We start from the raw sequence: 24,241 nt of genomic DNA on the forward strand, positions 1-24,241 counted from the left end.
AAGCAGGCTCTCAAGTCACTTAGTATTTCGTCATTCGCAAATGCTTAGACGCAGGAATGATTGATAGCGCTTACTCTAATTTCAGTCTCCGAGGCATAAGAGGGAGGCTTTGGTTGGGACCCTTAGGAGCACATACAGGATTTACGTCTGTGATGAGGCCCTTGATAATGACTAATCAGAAAAAGCCAGGTTAATCAGACAGGCAAATTATGGCCATCTTTTATCTGCTACACCTGTCACCTGGCTTCCCTCTTTGATACCTCTGGGACTCGTCTTGTGACCTCTAAGTCCGAGTTCACAGCAACAGTGCCTGTGAACAGGCCTCTTGAAATGTGCAACTTTGCTTTCATTTTTTTGCTCCTCTTTAACATGTAAAAAAAGCTGCTTTGTAGCTCAAAAGCACAATTAAGTCTGTGCATGGTTGTGTGGTGCTGTGGACCTTGTAACCTGTGACAAAATAAGTCCTAATGACAGTTCTTCAACGCTGCACGGGATACACTAGGTCAGGGGCAAGCAACCTCCTGCTTTCTAGATGTTTTGGACTATGATTCCCATGATCCCACACCATTGACTACACTGGCTATTGGTGATGGGAGTTTCAGTCCAAAACTTCTGCAGAGCCAAAGGTTGCAGACCACTGCACTAGGTTTTCCTGATTTGAGGTCCACATTGCAAAGTCTGCTGTGCAGAGAATGCATGAATATGTTTACATTTGTTTTACATGGCACACATAGTGTCCTGTAGTGTTTATCCTGCTCAGCCTAACCCCCCACCCATATAAGCAGTGGGTGCATGCATAAAATCGCTATAGCAATATTAAAAACAACAGTTTTCAGTGACATTTATATCCCACAGAAGGACCTGCACATGAAACAAATAGTACAGATTCTGTACTATTTATCAAGAATATATCATGGCTGCATCCCAGGCAGTTTAAGGCTGAATCCTAGCTGACATATGTTATTGGTAACTACAATAGTCCTAACAACAGTGACGTCACTGCCTGTGATGATGTCAGAGTCAAAGGTCACAGGGATTCTGTGATGTATCCAGGCCAATGGTCATGTAATGTTACTTCCTGGGATGTGAGCAAGTGCTTGAAGTCACTTATGCTATCCCTTGCATTTTGGTGAATTATCGTCCCCGAGACAAATGGAAGCATTTCAGGACTTCTCGACTGGAATTGCAGTTGCGGACTTTCAGCCCACGCTAACTATATTTAATATATAATTAGATATTCAGACAGGTCAGGGGTGCTTTTTCGCACAAATCCAAGATAGCCACATAGTGTTCGAGCTCCCCTGACCCAAAGCTATCTACCGTTGACTCAGTACTCCCGATTGGCACCCGGTGCCCATTTTTGCCGAGTTTCCATGCAGCGTACCGGCGGGGAGACGATATCCCTGACTGCGAACTTTGTGTTGGTCTTCTCGAACAGCGGTGAGCACCTGAGAGTGGGTGCAGGACTGTAGAGGAAATGGCGGCCGCGGTGCACTGCACCCCATGAGGCAGCTTCTTCAGCCCACTTGGAGCCGGGCTGTACCAGAGACGTGCCCGTAGCCCCCTGCAACTTGCTTTGGGATGGTACAGCAGGGGATCATTAGACCTGCTGCCGTGTGTGGCCTTCTCCCGCGATTGCCCTGCGGCTCTATTTTGAATGGCTCGACACCGGGGTGAATTGGTGGACCAGCAAGTCGGAAGCCGATGTGAGCCGCTTGTCCTGGAAGTGTGCTCCCTCTCGCGCTTTATTTGTTTCGATTCCACTGAAGTGTCTGCTGTGCTTGCTGCCGGCTATGTGGGACGGTGGAATGAAGAGGTGAGCATAAGTGCTGCTGCCTGGGGCCCTCGACACCTGCAAGCAAGGCAGGCTGTGCATTTGACCCTGGAAGCTGCCGGTACCATTTAGAGTGCTGCTCCTCTCCCTTCCTCCCTTGATTCTCTTTGGACTGGACAGGAATATCTGGTGGACAGACCGTTGCCTGCTTCACTGCTTTTTTACTGTAATTGTATACATCTCTGCCACATACTGGGTTGTTCAGAAATCTCTAGTCTGCGGACTCCTTGGCGTACATCTTTGCACTCTATGCTGCAGGAGTGTAACTGCATTGTAAGGTGAGACGCCCTTGTCCACACTTAATCTGCCTGTGCTGGGTGCTTTGTGCCTTCGACTGCCTGATTGTTGTGGTGGCGTGGCAGAGCTCGCCTACGGGTGCTCTGGATTGTCATGAACTAACACACTGTCCACATAGGCGCTGCGCCCTGTTGTAATACTGTTGGCCTCCTGCCTCTCTGCCTTTCCTTTGTGTCTGTGCGGTCAGCTCTTCCCTGGCGGATTGTCGCTCTTTGGTGCTGCTTGAGGTGTGTAGTTGTGTCCTGCCATTGCAGGTTTTGCTGCAACACGCTTGAGGCTGCAATGACTAAGGGAGCTAGTAGGAGCTGGTAGGAAGCAGAGCTCCATTAATATGTTTACCAAAGCTACCCCGAAGGTGGCAACCATCCGGGGACAATGTGACAGCAAGTGATACTTCTGATCCGATTGAACCAACCAAGTTACAACGTATGATGGCCTATATGCAAGAGGGTTTTTATGATGTCCCCAACAAGCTTCACAACATCACTGGCACAATCGGATCCATTAAGGCAAAGCTGGAAAAGACTGACCTGCGGCTCACAGAGGCCCAGAATAGGGTAGGAGTGGTAGAAGACGATGTCTGTCAACTGAAGTCTGGTGTAGCTGCTCTTACAAAGCAAGTTCAGGCCGTCAGCAAGAAAAATTATTAATTGGAATCCAGGTCGAAACGGAATAATATAAGGATTATAGGAGTCCCGGAGGACTTTGTTGAGCACACCCTCCTTTCCCTGCTGGGCAAGCCTAAGCTGTTGCCACTGTTTGCGATTGAGCATGCCCATCGATCGCTGGTGCTTAAGCCTAAGCCCAGTGCTCCGTCTCGCCCTATTATTGCCCACTTGCTAAATTATCAGGATAGAGACACTATCCTTCGAGCAGCCCGGGAGAAGGGAGAGTCATTATTGGGCTTCAGCAGATTACACATCTATCCGGATTTCGCTTTGACTGTCCAGCAGGAGAGAAAAACCTTTCTGGCTGTGAAGAATAAAAGTATGCACTGCTATATCCTGCTACATCCTGCTAAACTCTGCATAGAAAGTGGCGGTAAAACATACTTTTTCACGATCCTAGAGGAGGCCATGAATTTCCTTGATGAATGCTCCACCGCATCATGAAGTTGTTTGAACAGTTCTTTTTCTTCTTGTCTTGTTATGTCTTTTCCAGGCCTCCAGTGTTCCTGTGTTTTGTGTATCGAGGCCCTTCTTGTCTCAAAGGCACGTATTCGACAAGATTCTTCATGCACAATACAATCTGGGGTTGCTACACTCCTTTCATGTCTTGTTTTTGCCGATTATAGGAGAAACATTTTTGATCAATACAATGTTCTTTGATAGTTGTTGAAGGGCCCAGGTCAATGCCCGTGCGCCAACCCCCCATGCAATGTTGCTTGGGTGAATAGTTTGGGAGGTGCTATCTTCCCGATTGGGGGTAGAAGATGAGGGTGGGGACTGGGGGAGTTATATTGGGAATATAAAATGGCACTTGGTGACGACAGAGCTATTTTGTTGAGTCATAGGCAGAGCTGGGCGGCGGGAAAAGGTTATGTCCTATTGAGAGCGTTTCATGGTTTGGTGGTTATGTGTACCCGGACAATAGATGATGGGTGTATGAGATGGAATGTAAGGGTCTTGGGGAACCCGGTAAAGTGACAGAAACATCTGCTCTTTGTGGAGCGTCATCACGTTAAGTTGCTATTTTTACAGGAAACTCATGCATTGGCTGTGTGCTGTGATGGGTTCGCCAAAGGCTTGGGAAAGAACATATCTTATACCACGTATTCGTTATAGTGTAGGGGAGTAATGATTTGAGTACATAATTCATTGCCCTTCACACAAAAGAGTTCACTTAGATCCATTGGGGCGATATTTATTGGTTTACAGGGTGTTGGCGGGATGGGAGGTAGTGTTACTGAATATCTATGGTCCAAATGTTGATTATCCGGGGTTCTATACTGCTCTAACTGACATGCTAACTCTGTGTCCACTGGTGCCCATACTATGAGGTGGGGACTTAACACTATCCTAGACGTGGACCGAGACAGATCAGGCCGATTCCGCTGAGTGTTGTCAAAATCTGCACAAGCAATACGAGAATGGTTGATTTAAGTCCAGTAGATTTAAGTCTGGTAGATGCCTGGAGGGTTCTCAATCCCGAGGACAGCAGTTACACATATTACTCTACTGTGCATGAATCTTTCTCCTGCATTGATTTCTGGCTTGTTTCGGATACACTAATGGGTGTGGTTGTCACAGCATCTATGCTACCTAGGACATACTCTCATCATTCTCCTCTTCTAGTCACTATTCATCTGGACGAGCTCCCTGGGGCTAGTACTGGCTGGAGATTTACATCCCAGGCACTAACAGATGGAGCCTTTCAGGCCAACCTTGCTGAGCGATGTACGATTGTATTTCAGACGAATATGGGTTCAGTGTACTTGACGGGCATACTGTGGGAGGCCTTTAAAGCTTACATCCAGGGTAGAGGAAAGGCTACAGAATGTGGAGTCCTTAGATCTAGTCGGTGTGAGATCCGAAATAGTGAAGAAAAGCTCTGCCGATTGTAGCAACGACACTCGTCCTGTCCCCCTTCCGCTACCCTTTCCCAAGTTAAGGCAGCGATAGATGATTTTAGGGATAATGTGGCGAGAGAGCTGAAGTTCTTGAGTGCGCCAATGGCAGTGAGACGATATGGTGAGGGTGAACGTCTGGGCAGGCTACTTGCTCAGCTGTTTAAGCAGAATGGGGGAAGGTGTTGTATCCCATTGGTCAGGGATGATTCTGGTACCCTGGTTCATACATTATCAGAGGTCAATAAAGTTTTTGAGACATTCTATTCAAAGCTGTATGCGAATGGGGGCACTTGCTCGGAGGCCGATATGGTTGCATTTTTGGAGGGGTTCCCACTTACAAGTGTGTCGACTGAGGTATGTTCCCAATCAGATATCCTCATCTCCCAAGAAGAAATTTCTTGGCCCATTGACGCTCTACCTACTGGGAAGGCTCCTGGCCCCAACGGCCTTATGGCTGCGATTTATAAACACTTTAAACCTGCCCTTGTGCCTTATCTTCGCAATGTGTGGGTGGAGGCCTTTCAATCCCACAGGCTCCCGGGAACCATGAGGGAGGCTGTGATTACGGTATTATTGAAGCCTGAAAAGCCGGCTGACCTCTCCGGTTCTTATCGACCTCTTTCTTTGATAAATTCAGATGTTAAAAATGTTTACAAAAATCTTAGCCATATGCCTGTCTCCTTTTATGCCTCACATTATATATACGGATCAGTCGGGTTTTATAACTGGTCGCTCCACTGCTCTTTACCTGCACCAGCTTTTTAAAGTTTTAGCTCAAATCAACCTGAATGCTCAAGCTGTGGCGGCCACACTTGATATACAGAAGGCATTTGACTAGGTCTTGTGACGCTTCATGTAAACTGTGTTCAAGAAATGTAGTTTTGGTCCTGGTTTCATATCATTTGTGCAACTTCTTTACACCTCCCCGACTGCAAGAGTTAGCACTAACAGGACACTGTCCACCCAATCCACAAAGCGAGGGGCACCCGTCAGGCGTGTCCCCTATCACCACTTCTTTTTGCCATAGCTATTGGGCCATTGGCTGACCTGATCAGACACAGACACATGCCCAGAGGCATTTGGATTTCCGGTAACCCGGAGATGATCTCTTTATATTAGGATGATGCTATTGTATACATAAGAGACCCGCAACCCACTTATGTTCTATTATGGAAGACGTTGCTGCGTTTGGGAAATGTTCTGGTCTTCATGTGAATTGCAATAAAACAGAGCTATATGGAGCACTGACACCACAGTTCAACACTTGGATCTTCTAGGTTTCGCGTGGGATCAGTTTCATATGCGGTACTTGGAGGTCACAGTAACTCGACAACATACATCTCTCTATGATTCCAACTATGCTAAATATCTGGCGTACCTCACGCCTAAGATCACATCCTGGTCGCAGTTGCCGCTGACTTTAGCGGGTAGAATTTCTTTGCTTAAAATGATGGTCCTTCCCAAGATTCTGTATTTTTTTCAAAATATACCCCTATGGCCCGGCATGAAAATCTTCAGAGAGCTGTTACGCTCACCTGGCTCCCACAGAGGCGTCCATCTGGACTAGACTGCTGCGATCTCCACCAATGTGACGCGTAGGGCCGAGATGACGGACTGGACTGGCCCACCTAGCTTCGTTTGCTTGGCCCGTAGGAATATTCTTCTGCAAGTGGAGAAAGGGAATTAACCACCCGTGGAGTTGAGCGTAAATCCCCCCACCCCGTTGCTCGCCCCACTGATCACCTTGGATGTCCCCTCTTATCTCACCTGATGATTTGAAAAGATGAGCTCTCCATCCTGCATTGAGCGCAGGGGCGCGTAGATAACCAAGTTGCTTCACTGGCTCGAAGGAATTGGTGAGTTCCAGGACAATATTGACTCCGATATTCCCGGCAAGACGCTGTAAGTATGTAGTTGGTAAGAGTTCAAATGCATGACTTTCACTCTTGTCCGATTCCTTGCAGGTTGTAGCTTGACCTTACTGAAGAGTTCCTCGTGGCAACCGGTAATGTTCTGGTAAGATTTGTATTATCCAACACAGTTCGATAAAATAATGTCCATATGTAACCTGTTGCTTTCTCCCTTATTCAGGCGCTGAGAGAAAGTATGAAGTCTCAGGGAATTACGCCTCCGGCGGTAAAATCAGGTAAGTATTTTGTGGTGAGGATGGTTCCCCTTGTTAGTCCCTTGTTTCACCTTGCTGTCCTTTTGTTTCCCCTTAGGTGCCGGGGTTCAGCTAGGATGCAGTGGAAGCTGCGCCAACCCGTGAAGAAGAATAGTACCCACGGTGGTAAAATCAGGTAAGTCTATGGGGGGTATTCCTCTGTGTATTCCCTTGGCTCACCTTGCTGTTCTTGTCTTCTCCTTAGGTGCCGGAGTGCGGCGGGAACATGCAGGAGGATGCGGTGAAATGTGAAGATGCTGCGAAGGCCGGTGAGTTCAGCGCGGCGCTGCAGCAGGCGAGGCGACGCGCATAAAATAACTTCTTTCTTCCAGCTCGAAGGCGCGATGAATTGGGAATTCAGGTAAGGATCAAAGGTATTGCTCTTGTTCTAACCTTTTCTCCTTCTTTCTCCCTTTTTCTAGGAGCTCCAAACTCGAGGCGGGCGTGGCAGAAGACTGGATGCAGACTTGCAGGCACGGTGAGCGTTATGCTGCTGGATGCAGAATAAATCAGTAAAATATTTTCACAATGTGCTGCTCTTCGGGCGTGGTTTAAATAGCCTCCAAAGTAGTCCCAGGTAAGTATTCCTCCCCAGCCCCACCCGAGTAAAAAAATAGTCCCTAGGTAAAATAGTCCCTTCCAAGCCTTGTTTGGCTTGGAGCTCTTGCAGCATGGTCTGCATCAGATAAGTTTGCAGCATGGTCTGCATCAGGTAAGTTTTAATCTATGAGCCTGGCGCCTATGGCGCCAGGACTGACTCTCCATATAAGCCTGGCGCCATAGGCGCCAGGACTGCACCCAAAAAGCCCCTAGCGGGGGGTGTTGGGCTTGCTTGGGGTAACTTGATGCCTGCTTCCGGGGTTGCTGGACTTGGTCTGGGTCCCCGGGGGTAGGCATCATGACAAGAGCTAGCTTCTACTATCAGAGCCTTAAGTGGGACATCCTCACTATGCCGTATGCGAGGGGTGGGTTTGCTGCACCTTATTTTCAGCTATATTGGTTGGTAGTACTGGCGTAGTATGCATCGTTTTGGATTACAGAGATGGCGACTATTCCTCATGTTCAGCTTGAACAACACTCGATGGGCGAGCGAGATCTTTATTTTTTTTTTATTATTATTTATTATTGAATATAGTTGAATTTATATCAACTTTTTCAATTTTTTTACATAGAGAAATTCATAAACATAAACATTAAAAGATACTTCAAATTCACAATAGAAAAAAGAATCATTCAGTTAAATTCATATATTGCCAAAATCAGTAAAATATTTTCACAATGTAATAAAATATCTACAGACAAATTCATCATTATAAAACAGACAGTGTAACACCAATTTCATTCCATATTCAAAGCCTTTAAAAAATTAATAGTGGCAATTCTTATGCTCATACATTCAGTTGCTGCCAAGGCGGCCCATCTATTTCTCGGGTCAATTTGTGCAAAATACGCAAAATGATTCACAAAATGAACACTTCTCAAACTCGTGAGGGCCGGACAGTCCAATATTATATGTTGCAGAGTTTCGACAATTGCGGCATTTTTACAAAACCTGCACCAATTAAGATCTGAGGAAATTTGCTTCCTTCTTATTGGGCCAGATGTTAAGTGGCAACCGTAAGGTAGCAGTTCTAATAGCAGCAGATGGAGCCAAACATAGATAGGATGCAATGTCTCTGTATCCTTTAGGGCCAAATATTGCAGAATCAATGTCTTTGTAAGTTAAGCATTGAGCTCTAGTGTCAATCCAGTCCATCATATACACTTTCTTCTTTGCTTGTTCCGGATGGAACACGAGAAGATCAAGTGATATAACAGTATTCACCATAAGCCTCAAAATACTTGTAGACCAATTTTTTGGAAATGTTTCTGATGAGTTGAGTAGATAACTGGAAATGGAGGATAATGTAGAATTGTCACGTATGGATAGCAAGCATTTACGAAATAAGGCACATAATCGCCAGTTATGTAGGGCCATTAATGAAATTAAGCCTAGTTCATAGCGCAGTAACGCACCAGGGACACGTTGTGGTAGATGTAAAATTGCACGCCAGAACTTGGCTTCTAATAAATTAAGAAAACTTATGGGAATAATTTGCGTTTGAAGACCATAAAGGATAGTTGCTACAAAATTCTGGTTCCAATATGTAATGGCAGCCTTGATTGAAAATTTACCATATTTTGAAACAATGAACCGCGTTTGACAAATCGCCATAGTTAGCTTCTGTTTAATTTTTTTCAGATGCGATTCTAGTGCAGGACAGCCATCAAAAATAAGACCCAAATAAACATAATTTGGAACCATCTTTATGGGGATACCCTCGATTTGCCATTCTAGCAAATGCTTGCGTAAACCTTTAGGAACAAATGTGACAATCTGTGTTTTACCAGTGTTTACTATCAATTCTTCTTCTTTAAAGTAATAACAAAGAGCTGACAGAAGGTTACGTAAGCCACTAGGTGTTTTTGATACTAAGACAAGATCGTCCGCATACCACAAGGCACTAATTTTCACACTGTTTAATTTCGGTGCATCAATTATGATTTTGTCAAGCGAGATCTTCGATCTTTGGTGGTGCCCCAGTGCTGGTAGCTCCTTGTCCCATTGACCCTGCAAGTATTACCTCTCTAGCTTGGTGCAAAACATGGAGACTGTTGGGAATCATACATCCCTACCAAACCAACTTCTCGCTGTGGAATGGCAATCCGGCGTTACCATGGGTGGATGCGGTCACTGAGTGCCGCTGGGCTCAAAATGGATTTAGTATGTTGGGAAACATATTTCTGAATGGGAACTTTATTTCTGCTGATGACATCCCTACACTGACGCAGTATAAATCCTTGCACAGGCTGCAGTACATTGGTGTCTGGAGGGTTTTTAGGAGCCGCTGGGAGAGCTTCCCGGTGAAGCATGAGAACGACCCCTTAGTATGGTATATTATAGAAGCTTATAGCTCCCGGTGTATGGTTTCCTCTTTATATCGGCTGATATAGGACTGCATACTGCAGCCTCTGCCAAAACTACAATCTAAGTGGGAGAAGGACAAGGACCTTGAGATTGTAGATGACACTTGGAGGGTTATGTGTATGCACACTGTAGAGGTCTCCTTTAACTCTAGATTCCACTTGATTCAGCTCAAAGTTCTACATAGATGCCATTATTCGCCAGCTAAACTGAAGCTGTTTTCCCCAGCGGCTGAGGGCAGTTGTCCTAGATGTTGGGGAGTTGAGGGGGGGTGGACGCTGGGTACATTCACATGGTATGGAGCTGGCCCCTGTTAGATGGTTATTGGAAAGATGTCTGCACTATTCTCACTGACATGACGGATGTCAAGTTGGATGTCACACCTATGCAATGGCTTTTTCATGTGTTCGAAGACCGTAGTGGGGGTGGTGGGTGTCGGAAACTAGTGAACTTATGTTTGTTGCTTGCTATGCGATGTTTGCTACTGCACTAATCAAAGTCCATTGTACCACCAACTGCCTTCAGTGTCACTAGCCCTTGCTTGGGCTAGTGACACTGAAGAGCAATGGATCAGTATGCAACCAGCAGTGAGTCGCCCAAATGACATATGGCTGACCTTTAAGGCCTACTTAGCGTGCAATGCCGTGGACCCCCTATTGGACTAAATGTGTCCTTCTGATCACCTGTTTAATGTTAACTGTGTGTTTTTCATCTAGATCCCGCCCCGGCCCATGTATGGGACTGCTCGGATCATTTGTAAATGTCACATCACAGGCAATGACCATGTACTGTTGTGTTTGTATGCTTTCTACTGACTTGCATGGTTGTATTTTTTGCAAATGAATGATGTAATGCTCTGAACCAAGTGCTACAATAGAGAATGTTTTAAAAAAAATAAGATACTGTCATGAGATACATTAGTGCTACCAATGTTTCCTTCTAACCCAAATTAGGTGCCAATTCAAAGAAACCTGTGGCTGAAGTATGAAATATAGGACTATAAATCTGATCCGTTGGAAACCCTTGTAACTTTGCTATAATTATTAACTCCATTCAATTATCTGGTGCATTACTGATTTCCATGCAAACTGCTAATCTGCAGACAAAAAAAGAACAGTTTAAAAACTCATCATTTGTGTAACACAGAATGTACATCCCTTTAATTACCTGCAAGAATTTCCAGTGAGTTGTATCCTAAAATTCTATCCCATAAAAGCAGGAGCTGGTCAGTAGCTAAGTATCCAGAAAAAGCTCGTACCATCCATTTGAACGATATTCGTAATCTAAAAACAAATAAGAAACATGATCCTTTTCACAGAAATATAAAAGTGGTGAAAACAAATGGCTTAATTTTGCTAATGCGCTTTCTGAAGGACACAATCTACTTTCCACTGACTTCCTATCTTTTAAAATTGCCGGACAAAGCAAACAAATATTAACCCTGCCGCCAGTGCGGCGTTGCTTCTAGTCCAACTCCGTCACTACACCATTGTGCCAAACAGGCGCAGGAAGTGATTTCTCAGGTATATATTTGGTGTCAGTGATTTCCCCTTAGCTCAGTTTCACCCAATTTTCCCTACTCCACACAGACCAATTGAAGAATAGAACTGCCTTGATGATGAGACAGAATCAAGAATTCAAGTGATCACGCCCACACACACGGCAGGGTAGTAGGCAGGATCAATAAGGAATCTGCAAGACAAAGATAGTGTCCATTGTAAGAGTGTCGAAGAAGGATGCTGATACAAAGATGGCATTAATTTGGTTATAGACTTTTATTTTGAAGTGAAAAGAATCCTTACTATCTGTGAGAAACCAGAAGGGTGCTCACCCACTTGTCCCCAGGGATCTGTCATCCAGGTGGCCTGGGCACAGCCATCGCTTTTGGATCCAGTTCCTGGTGGTGGACCAGTGCGGGAGGATCACCTGGGTGAGGGGTCTTTGGGGAGTGGGACACTGGATGGTGAGACGTGGTATCCCCTTCCCTGTAACACCTTTACCCCATTCTACCCAGTGGCATATTTGGGAACTCTGCACCCCCCCCCCTTTACAACACAAACAATTTCTCACGGACAGCCCTCTACAAAGGAAAACAGACTAACATCCGAGCCGTGTACCAATACTATGCTAGGCAAGGTCAGGCAATTATCGCCAATCACTCACACCTGTCTTCCAGTGCACTTCCCCACACGATATAAGGTGGAGCACGCGAGCACACTCTGAGTGAGGCAAAGCACAGGAGGAAACCATTACTTTCCAGAGACCTCGAGAATAGAAAGCGAACAACCAGGAAACCAGGCTAAAGAATCCTGCATTGTGTGTCACAGATACCCGGGACCCTCCCACTTCAGTAATCAAGGCGGGAAGAATCACCAGCCGCCGCGGCACTGTCCTTGGCTCCAAGAACAAAGCAGCATCAGTGAAGTAAACAGAGCCGGTGAGTTGGGGAGACCGATGCAAGACCGGTCTGTTTTGAAGCCAAAGTTGCAAGTAGCAACATCGTGTGGTGAGCGCTGGAACAAACATTTTTGAAACATGTGTGATAAGAGATTCAAGTGAAGTTAAACTGCTGATGAGTGATTAAACTTTAAAGCAAGCTACAATGCCTTTGACGGAGTGGTCCGGCTCCACGTGGGTGCTCAATCGAAGGTCTCTGTAAGGTAGCCAGCTGAGAAGTAATAACAGTAGATACATTTGGTCCGAGCTCGGCAGAGAGAGACCAACTGAAAGTAAACTAATATATGTGAATCAAAGTGGTCCTGCGACGGGTCAAGCAAAATCCTGCGCTCTGTGGAACGTCTTCGAATTTGATGAAATAGAGAAAGTTTGGAAAAGTATGTGAATTGGGTCCGAGCCCGGCAGAGGGAGACCAATTGAAGGTTTTGTGTTAAAGTGGGTCTGAGCCAGGCAGAGGGGGACTCGTGGTGAACAGGAAATCACCCCGAGAATTTGTACATGTGAAATCGTATGAAGAAAGGAACTTTGATGTTTGTTGTGTTGCATAAGGACCTCTGAAATAATAGACTTTGAATGCCAAAGAGACTTTGGCACAGAAGGCCCTGATGTTGAAGCTTTGAACTGCATCCTCATGCTAGAGAAGCCAGAGACTGTGCTAAGCTCGAGTATACCGCCTTGTCCCATGCCGAAAACATGGGGGAGAGAAGCCAATGGCTTGAATATCCTTACATATCATTACTTTAACAATTTTCCTTTGCACAAATATTGTTTCCCACACTATTTGTATTTAGAAGTAAGGATTGGCAATAGGTTTATTAATATAGGCCCTTTTATTTTGACAAGGCATTACTAAAACAGCGTTATTATTATTTGATGATTCATAGCTTGCTCTCATCTTTAGATTTAGGATTAGATGGGCGTTTTTCAAACCCAATTGAAGTTCAATAAACACCCTTGAACTGTGGTCACTTGTGTCTGTCTTAGTGTTTGATACCATGCCTTCCTTACATATCCCTAACTTCTAAGAGGGATTTTTCCTGCCTAAAAACAAATGCTAAAAGGGTCTGTCAGAACGTCCGTCAAAGTAAACTCCTCTGTCCTGTGTCAAAGCCTACTTCTGTCCCTCACACTACAACTGAAAAGACTGCAATTAAAAAGACAACTAACAGAAAGTTCTTTCTTAAAGGAGAATGGGCCCATTCTCCTCATTCTTGGATGGGGTTCAACGAAATGTTCCTTCAAAACAAATATATCAGGGGGAATGACTCCCTTCCCCGGGCTTGCAAGTTTCAAACAGTATTCACACAATGTTCTTTCCAGGAGAATGGTGTGGTGTTGTACAATTTCCAACAGAACCAGGGGGGTGGACTCCCTTGCGCTGGTACGGCCTGGTACCATTCACAACAAGGCCAGGGAGAATAACTCCCCTCCCTTGGCTTCTTAACCTCAACTCTCAGCTCAGGACCAAAAGAATGCCCCCCTTCTCTTGGTCTGCTTTGGCACAGTTCAACACAAGGCCAGGGAAAATGACTCCCTTTCCCTGGCGTCTCTATCACAACGTCTACTTTGGTACCGTGAGAATGATTACCTTCTCCTGGTATAGCTTAATAGAGTTCCTTCTTACTGCTTCCAGCTTGATATTCACTTTGTCTCTGTGACTTGTTTTCAACAATGTCTCAAATATTGTTAGGATCCCAGATCATTCTCTGGTTACTAGTGGTCTCCTCTTTACCACTGTGACAAAGAAGAATCCTTTGTGCGTTTTGTTCATTCACATTCGGGTCCCAGACCCTTCTCTTGTAACTAGTGGACATATCTCTGCCACTATAATGAGGCAGACTTCCTCTATGCGTTGCTTTACTTCTGTTGGCGGTTCCTGACCCTTCTTGTATGGCCAGTGGTCTCTTCTTTTCCACTGTTATGGTAGACAGGATCCCAGACCCTTCTGTGGAGGAAAGTGGGCTTCTCCTCTCCAATGTTATGGTGCACATGGTCCCAGACCCTTCCCTGGTGGCCAGTGGGCTTTTCTTCCCCACTGGTATGAGGAGGAGGAGGTTGGAGGCACTCTTGACCCTTCAGGAGACTGTCAGCGGTTTGCCATATATGAAGCCAGGTAGGGATTGCTTGCGCACCTCCAGCCTCTGTCCCGGGGTCTCTCGCACCACGCTTTACCTGCCGTAAAGTCGGCACATGCATCACCGAGCACAGATCAAGGTTAAGGTATCGGATGCAATCTGCCCCCCTCGTTGGACACTATTTGGCCAAGTATCACTCAGCCGAGGACATACAGTGGTGGGTGATTGATCAACTCAAACATGACAGACAAGTTTTCTCGCTGCCCACTAGGCTTTGGCAGCTAGAACAATGATGGATCTTGTGCTTACACATGCAAATCCATGGTCTGAAAGAGGATCTACAGTGGCCAGCGTTGCTCCCCACCTGACTCGTCCCTTCTCTTTAAATTTTGATCCCTTCATCTTTTAAGTTTCCACTGCATCCCCCCTTCCTTCACCCCTTCCTCCTTCATTTATTGCCCTTTTTGTTACATTTTCTTACCCTATTGTTATTATTCCTTTGAATTGCCTTCTGTGACTTTCCCCTTGAATGGGATAGTCTCCAGTATTTCGACAAACAACCATTCCACCCACGATACTCACCCAAGATGGCCACCACAATGGTCGCGTTCCTGCTAAAAGGGAACACGGTCGAGGCCTCTGCTTTACAAGCTTTTCTCGGCGCTTTTAGCATGACTGTTTACACCGAGCCGGTGTAGGAACCTTCTCCAACTCCAAGGGAACGTTGGATTGCATCACTGCACAAGAGCAGCCATATACTAACTCGTGCTTCCTTCAATGACGGTAGGCCTTGCTGGGCATATGCTAGTAGCTGGCCGCACGTGACTTTGCATGGGACTGTGACCTTGACTAACCAGCCCAGTCCAGAAGGTTAAGGGATTATTATTACCTTGTAGCAATCTTTAGAAAGGGAGGCCTGGCAGACACGGTACCTTAAAGTGGTGAGAATACTCCAGCAGGGGCAGTTGTTCCTGGTAGCGGATGCAAGTCGGTGCTTCATCCGGGGGAAGAGAGGATCTCGTCGGGGAGGAAGACAGGTGTCCGTTGCACTGCCAGGGAAGAAACCAGCCGCGGAGTTCTCAGTTAAAAGGAGCGGTCCTTTTATTTGCGGTCCAGTGGTAAGTGGCTATCCGGTTGCCAGGGTGCTTGGCACGGGCAATTCGACCACAAGACGTCCTGGGATGCGAGAAAAAGAAGGTAAACTGGTTGTGCCCACCAGTCAGGGGAAGAAGACTCTTCAGCCGGGAGATCTTCTCTGAGGTCGGGATGTGGTGAGTCGGTTCCGCAGGGCTCCACCGGTGGTGTCGTCGTAGCAGGTCGGCTCAGCTTCTCCCTCGTCAGATTCTCAGGTCCTGTGGTGACTTCTAAAGTTCCAGTCCCAAAAGCCCTGCTTTTATGCAGCACACCCCCATTCACTCAGCCTAACTGTCAATCAAACATGCTAAGTGGTGAGCCGGCCGGCTCACCACTTGGGCCAATCACAAAGGAGTGCGACTTGAGTTACCAAGGTAACTCAGTCCAGGGTGCCTAAATCCCCCTCCTACACCCCCTGTGGTACCCAGACAGAGTGGCACCACTTTTGGAGGCTTCTGTGGAGAAGTCCGCCAAAAAGTGGAACAAAGGGCTCGACTTGGGTTGGAGTCACAGAAGAGAACACAAACGCCATTTTAGAATTGAGTCCTGGCAAAAAATACCAACCGGAGAATTAATATTAATTAAATAAACCGGCGGTATGTTTGAGGCTATGAGAATTAAATAATTCAAGTTGGTAGCCTCGAACAATGGGAAAATCCCATAGGAAAAAATTTGCGATCGAATATAAAAAGTAGTTTCCACTGCCACCAGACAAAACTCGATCAGGGGGGACGGAGACGTGCCCCCTCGACTAACAGACTCCGGCCAGTACGTCCACAATATGATGGTTTGTACTGGTTTCTGTTAATAATTTGGGACTAGTTAAGCCAATGGTGACTTTACATGCCCTGGGAGACAGTAGTCAGTCCCAGGGTATAGAGTCTATGGTGGGGTGTCACTATGACACCCCTGTGTTACTGCACGGAGGGTGCTGTGTAACACACATAGGAAAACACATGAGACCCTATGGAGTAAAGGACCCCATAGCCCATAAAACACATTACCAGTCAAAGGAATACCATAAATCATGTCCAAGAGTGGGAGAAAAAGAGTCTCACTTTTGGCAGGAGGAAAAAAACAAACTCCAGAAATCCAGCAAAGCTGCTGGGGGACTCACTAGGTTAGGAAATTCAGCCTAAAGAGAAAATTCTCCCTAACACTCGCCCCCCCCCCAGATTAAGGGACAGGAGGATTTAATCCACTCGTAGATGAACCTCATACCTCTAGTCGATGACATACATCCTAGAGAGTCCATCCGCATTTTGATGGTGACACCCTGACCTGTGCTCAATGGTGAAATCAAACCCTTGAAGGCAGATTGACCGTCTCAATAGTTTTGGATTTTCCCCTTTCATTTGGATTAACCATCTCAAGGGTTGGTGGTCAGTCTGAATGACAAAAGTAGAACCATACAAGTATGGCCTAAACTTCTTCAGTGCCCACACAATAGTAAAGCATTCTCTTTCGATTGTTGCCCACCTTGTCTCAGGATCCTTCAGCTTTCTGCTGATGAAGCAAATGGGGTGCTCCCTACCTTTCCCATCCAGTTGACTGAGGACTGCACCTATTCCTACATTTGAAGCATCTGTTTGCACAATGAAAGTTTGGTGATAGTCAGGAGCTCTGAGTACTGGGGTTTGGCAAAGAGCCTTTTTCAGGGTTTCAAAGGCCTGATTGCATTCCTCATTCCATCTAACCTTTTTAGGGAATTTAGGAGAGGAGATGACATTCAGTGGAGAAGCTATGGACCCATAGTTCTCAATGAAATTCCTGTAATACCCAGTGAGACCTAAGAAGGCTCTCACCTGGGTCTAAGTAGTAGTTGTTGTCCAATTTTGCACAGCTTCAATCTTACTGGGCAAAGGCCTTATTTCTCCACCTCCTACCTCATGTCCAAGGTAGACCACTTTACTCTGTCCAATCTGGCATTTACTTGCCTTTATGGTCAGACCGGCCTTTCCAAGAGCCTGCAAAACATATCTCAGGTGCTCCACAGGTTCTTCCCAGGAATTGCTGAACACTGCTATGTCATCCAAGTATGCCATGCAGAAGTTCTCCATCCCATTCAGAACCTGGTTTATCATCCTTTGAAACATAGCAGGTGCATTTATCAATCTAAAAGGCATAACCTTAAACTGGTATAAGCCAACTGGGGTAGAAAATGCAGTTTTCTCCTTGGCATGGTCTGTCAGGGCTATTTGCCAATAGCCGGACGTCAAGTAAATGTGCTGAGGAACCTGGCTACACCAAGTCTATCCACCAGCTCATCTGTCCTTGGTAAAGGGTGGGCATCCGTCTTAGTGACTGCATTAAGAGCTCTGTAATCCACACAGAATCTAAGTTCTTTAGATCCTGCCTTTGGTACTAACACAACTGGTCTAGACCATGGACTAGTAGAGGGCTCTATTACCCCGAGATCAAGCATCTTGTTGACCTCACCTTTGATGTGGGTTCTTACATTTTCTGACATTCGATATCCTCTGCTTGAGTATGTCATGCTGTCCCCAAGGGGTCAAGCCTGGTGAAAGTGAGAACAGGGAGGCAAACTGATTCAACATAGATTTGCACTCTTCCTGTTGCTCAGGTGTCAGATTTGAAGAGAGATTTACTCCTTCAATCTTTTCGTCTAAAGGGAAGCCTCTGAGGAGATCAGGAAGAGCTTCACTCTCTTCTTCTTCCTCTGATGATGCTAGAAGCAAAGCTCCTACATCAGGTCTGGAGACATACGCTTTTAGTCTGTTGGTGTGGAAGACTGGTGGAGCCTCCTTGGGGTTGCCCAAGTCCACCAGATAGTTGACCTCTCCAAGTTTACCCACAACTTTGAAGGGTCCCATCCATTTGTCTTGCAAGGCCCTCTGCCTTGTTGGAATCATAATGAAAACTAGCTGGTCCTGATTAAACTCAACCATGTTAGCCTTTTGATCATGCCAGTGCTTGACCAATGCTTGTCCAGCTTTCAAGTTATCACTTGCTTCTGCCATCATTTGCGACATTCTCCTGCGGAGACCTATCACATAGTCAGTCACTCTGACTGGCTTGGGGGAAGGAGCACTCTCCAACCCCTCCTTGATCAGGGCCAATGGACCTCTGAATGGATGACCATAGAGAAGTTCAAAGGGAGAATAACCTACTCCCTCCTGACGAACTTCTCTATAAGCAAAGAGAAGGCATGGCAGTAGAAGGTCCCACTTTCTTTTAAGGGGGTCCTCTAATGCACCTATCATGCTCATCATGGTTCTGTTGAACCTTTCAACCAGCACATTTGTCTGAGGGTGGTATGCGGTTGAGAACTTGTAAGTAACTCCGCAGGTTTTCCACATGGCTTTCATGTAGTGGGACATAAAATTTGACCCCCTGTCAGAGATTACTTCCTTAGGAAACCAACCCTGGTGAAAATACCAAGGAGGGCCTTAGCCACGCCGGAGCTGTAACAGTCCTCATAGGAATTGCCTCAGGGTGCCTAGTAGCATGGTCTACTACAACAAGTATAAACCTGTTACCTGAGGAAGTTGGAGGATCAAGGGGACCAACAATGTCAATCCCTACTCTCTCAAATGGGACTCCCACAACTGGGAGAGGCACTAAAGGTGCCACATTCTTGGAGCCAACCTTACCAGAAGTCTGGCAGGTGTGGCAGCTCCTGCAGTATTTATCTACTTCGGCCCCCATTTTTGGCCAATAGAAGTAGGGTGAGAGCCTTTCCTTAGTCTTCTTGAAACTCAAGTGACCAGCCAAAGGAATCTCATGGGCTAACTGCAAGAACTGTGGTCTGCTCTCTTGGGGTACTACAAGTCGTTTGTTGTCCCCAGGTGCAGACTCGGTTGGTTCACTGTAGAAGAGGCCATCTTCCCAGTGTAACCTATATTTCCCAGGCTCTTGCCCTTCAGCCTGAGCATCTGCCTGGTGGCGAAGACCTTCCAGAGTTGGACATTCTCTCTGTCCCTTACTGAAGTCTGCCCTGTTGGGTCCACCTTCTGCCAGTAAAGACTGCAGCTCAGGATGGTCAACAGGATCCAGATCTCCAATGAGTTCCTGGCCTTCCACTAGCTCTTCTTCAGAGTCTAGTTCAACCACACAGGGTTGTACCTCCCTCTCAGCCTCAGCTGGAGGGGGGGTAACGGGTGTAACTTTGGACAACCTTGGGGAAGTCATTGTTGGCTGCACTGGAGTGCTGACTACTGGTTTCTTGTTGAAGTCTTAGGTTTCCCCTTGGCTTCTGGTTTCTTAGAGACAGCAGCTGACATCTCTAGTGGAGCAGGAGTGATCTCTTTCTTCAACATCTCCTTGGGAGTACCTCTCATGGTTCTCTCCCTTGCAGGTCTGATGAGCTCCTGTAACCTTTTAATAGGAGGTCTGGTGGTCTGTGACACTACTCCAAGAGTTTTCAAGTCATTACCCAGCAGAACCCTTCCTGGCACCTCACTTTGTATGCTGACAGGTATCTTCACAGTCATTTCATTACACTGGATGAGAACTGGTAATTGGGGAAGCATCTGCACAGGCCCTCCAGCTAACTTGGTGAGGCGTTTGGGTGCCTTAGCAACATCCTCAGCCTGAAAAAACGATTTGTCCACCACAGTTATGCTGGCCACAGTGTCCCTAATGGCAGGAGTCTCCTGACCATTCGCCTGGACACTGTCCTTACAATACTCTTTAGTATTATTTGGGATAGAATTATAGACATCTAAGTTCTGTTGTTCCCACAGACCCAGAGACACTAAAGAAACACTAGCTGAGACTCCAATGGGTTCATCAGCCAGTAATAGAAAGTTTCCACTTGCCATTTGGACTTCCTCCTCTGGAGCGAAGGCTAAGGAGACAAGCTGGACCCCTGAAGGTTTACCCTTCCATCTGGGATCTCCTTTCACATGGTCAGTAGAGCCACAAACAAAGCATTTACCAAATGCTTTCTGGAATGGTGGCTTGTTCTGACCTCCTTCTGGTTTGGCACCAGGAGGTACACTAGCCTGATTTGGTTTCCCTGGTGGCTTACCCTTTTGGTTCTGTTTGGGGCCCTCTTTGGAATTGGAATTATTAGAATTCTCTTTGGAGTCCTTTTTTGGCTGTTTTCCCTCATCCTTTTTCTGAGTAGCCCAAGAATCCTTGTGAGTGGCCCTGTTGGCAACCCACAAGTCAGCAGCCTTAGCTAATTTCCTGGAATCTAATTCCTTTGAATCAGCCAAGTGCTGTCTGAGCTCAGGAGAGCAGGCATCATAAATTGACTCCAACATTACAAGATTCTTCATTCCTTCATAAGTGTTAACTCTGTAACCCTTAATCCATCCCTCTAAGTTTTTCAAACTTTCACTCACCGAGGTAGCCCAAGGGGTACCATCATGCTTTTTGAGGGTCCTAAACCTCTTAAGGTACTGGGGAGGGGTTTTCCCAAATCTAGCTATCAAAGCTAGCTTCACACATTCATAATCCTTCTTATCCACCTCCCCCAACTCCATTACCACATCAGTTGCAACAGGGGGAAGCCTAGAGAACAACCAGGGAAGTAACTCATTCCCTGTGATGTCCTGGAGCCCATGATTATACTCAAACATTTTCAACCAATCCAACACATCCAATCTAGGTTCATACATACCCACTAATTCCTTAGGCATCAGGGGTCTTTTGGGACTGGAACTAACTCCTAGAAGAACCAGAGGAGAGAGAAGCATTGTTCACAGACATTATTTTCATTTTCAATTCATGATTAAGCTCTATTTCTCTGAGTCTTAACTCAGCTTGCTTTTGCTCAGCCTGGGCATTCATTCTTCTGAACTCTAGCTCTTGGTTTCTTTCAGATTGAGCTAAAACACGTTTGTACTCTAATTCAAGCTTCATTTTCTCAAGTTCAAAATAAGCAGGGTTACATGTATGACCTGGTATGGGCCCAGTAGGTACAGTAGGTAAGGCAGACAGAGGCTCAGAGTGGCTAACTTCATTGGGTTCACTTTCCTCTTCTGACTCATTCTCAAGACTTTGATTCAGATCAATGCCATCACTGTTTTCTACATTTGCTGGGGAGGGGGGGGTAGATTCCTCTGTACCACCCAGACTTTGGTTTTCTAACAATCTTTCTATAAGTTCCATTTTCTTGCCCTTCTCAGAGAGATTCTTATGTCAACACAATACTTTTAAGCAATCAGCAGTTTTGGCATACAATGATTCTAGGGTATAACTCTCCATAGCAGACATAGTTAGAAAAAGCAGCTTTTTAGTGCTAAACTCTGTGGTTAGTTGTCCTAAAGTGTTCAACAAGCACTCTAAAATGTACGGAAAACAAAAGTGGTCCAGTCGCTCTGCGCCAAGAAATTGAAATTTATTGGAGATGCGAGGAAACGCCTAACATGTGTTTCAAGCTGAGTACAACTCTTCGTCAGAGGCTTACATAATGTAAGAAATTCCATGCAAAATAACACATAATGGTTACATGATTGATAAAGTAATTCATACAGAAACCAAGGCACAAGAGCAAGGGAAAGAACCCATCGCAGATTGCGACCACAATTAGCACATGGAAGATATATACAAAAAACAAAATTGTGTAAAGTTACCACAAATTGTCCAATTCCATATGTAGCACGTTAGCAGAGTTGCAATTGAGGGGAGAAAAGAAAAAAAGAGGGGGAAAAACAAAGCACAGTTTTAAAATCAAAGAATGACCTGAGCAGCGCAGTCAAGTACCAACAAAAGCAATTGCGAGGCAGTCTGAGGTATGCTTGTCATCTAATTACTATCGCCTCTGCTTAATTTTTTGTCCGTGCATTTTTTAGCAATAATTAGCAATAATCATGTATTGGGTTTATTTTCAGACATTTACCTGGCATTGGCCAACTTTACAATTATGAAGATCTTGCTGTAATTCAAGGTAAATCCTTATTAGATTTTTCTTTGGGCACCAATAGGAGTCTTTTTACTTAAGACGGATTAGCTTTTGTTGGTACTTGACTGCGGTGCTCAGGTCATTCTTTGATTTTAAAACTGTGCTTTGTTTTTCCCCCTCTTTTTTTCTTTTCTCCCCTCAATTGCAACTCTGCTAACGTGCTACATATGGAATTGGACAATTTGTGGTAACTTTACACAATTTTGTTTTTTGTATATATCTTCCATGTGCTAATTGTGGTCGCAATCTGCGATGGGTTCTTTCCCTTGCTCTTGTGCCTTGGTTTCTGTATGAATTACTTTATCAATCATGTAACCATTATGTGTTATTTTGCATGGAATTTCTTACATTATGTAAGCCTCTGACGAAGAGTTTTACTCAGCTTGAAACACGTGTTAGGCATTTCCTCACATCTCCAATAAATTTCAATTTCTTGGCGCAGAGAGACTGGAACCACTTTTGTTTTCCGTAACTTGCCTTGTGGATGTACATTGGCAGTGTACCCACATCATCCAGATACCTGCAGCCTTGTGTTTGATCCCATATATTGTTTTACAAGCGCTGTGGACTTGTGACTTGTTCTGCCACACTCTAAAATGTATACTCAATACAAATCCCACTGCTGTACACCAGTGTTAGGCAAAAACCTGTGCAGTTCCCTCTAGGACCACTGCAAAGGATTTAGGACTACAGGTGTTTGGCAGTAAACCCACTTGGTAGCAGTGTGTACCACACAGATTCACTTGGTAGCTGTGGCTGAGCAGTCAGACTTCCCTCAAGAAGAGTTAGGCAGTATACAGAGTATTCACAATAGGTCAAGAGAACACAGTAGCACAAGTAAACACTGATCAGGGCTCGGTGTAAAAGAGATATAATTATTTATTTAAAACCACATTTAGAAAAACACACAGGAACCAATAGTAGGCAATTCAAAAACACAGTCACTAAAAGATATACACTCCCTTAAAAGAATATTAGACAAGTATTAAGTAAAGCCCCACTTATTTTCAGACAGCGGTGAGCGCTTAACGTAGATGGCACTCTAATAATTTGTTTTAAAAAGGGAGAGAAAAGCAGAGAACAAGTTGAAACAGATCCCAACACTTTTTCAAGAACACAACAAGGAAGGAAGGCAAAGTAAAACCGTGACGTTAGGGTTCAAGAGGCCGGATCCACTTTCAGAGGATCCAAACGAAATGTGTCCAGGGTCACACGGTTGCAGTGCACAAAAGTCTTGTAAAGGTTCAAAAAGGATTTGGACCAAAGAAAGGGACCAGTTAGAGGGTCAAGGCAGCCAGCGCAGTCCAGAAGGTTAAGGGGTTATTATTACCTTGTAGCAATCTTTAGAAAGGGAGGCCTGGCGGACACGGTACCTTAAAGTGGTGAGAATGCATCAGCGGGGGCAGTTGTTCCTGGCAGCGGGTGCAAGTCGGTGCTTCGTCCGGGGGCAGGGAGGATCTCGTCGTGGAGGAAGACAGGAGTCTGTTGCACTGCCAGGGAAGAAACCAGCCGCGGAGGTTCTCAGGTACAAGGAGCGGTCCGGTGATTCGCGGTTCAGTGGTGAGTGGTTATCCGGCTGCCGGGGTGCTTGGCACAGGCAGTTTGACCACAAACCGGGCTGGGGTGCAAAGACAGAAAGGTTAACTGGTTGTGCCCACCAGTCAGGGGAAGAAGCCTCTCCAGCCGGGAGATCTTCTCTGTCGTCGGGAAGTGGTGAGTCGGTTCTGCAGGGCTCCACCGGTGGTGTCGTCGTGGTAGGTCTTGCTCAGCTTCTCCCTCGTCGGATTCTCAGGTCCTGTGGCGACTTCTGAAGTTCCAGTCCCCTAAGCCCTGCTTTTATGCATGAAACCCCCATTCACTCAGTCTAGCTGT

General features: G+C 45.7%; 1 protein-coding gene across 1 annotated transcript in view; it reads right to left on the reverse strand.

Annotated features, from left to right (window-relative positions):
• Positions 1-24,241, reverse strand: part of TBC1D19 (TBC1 domain family member 19) — a 2,127,563-nt gene that overhangs the window by 76,535 nt on the left and 2,026,787 nt on the right. The window contains exon 19 of the mRNA XM_069631846.1: positions 10,997-11,112. Within this exon, the coding sequence (XP_069487947.1) occupies positions 10,997-11,112 (116 nt within the window). The remainder of the gene's footprint in view (positions 1-10,996; positions 11,113-24,241) is intronic.

Source organism: Ambystoma mexicanum, chromosome 6q (assembly GCF_040938575.1).
Source record: "Ambystoma mexicanum isolate Mex_15411 chromosome 6q, UKY_AmexF1_1, whole genome shotgun sequence".
NCBI lineage: Eukaryota > Metazoa > Chordata > Amphibia > Caudata > Ambystomatidae > Ambystoma > Ambystoma mexicanum.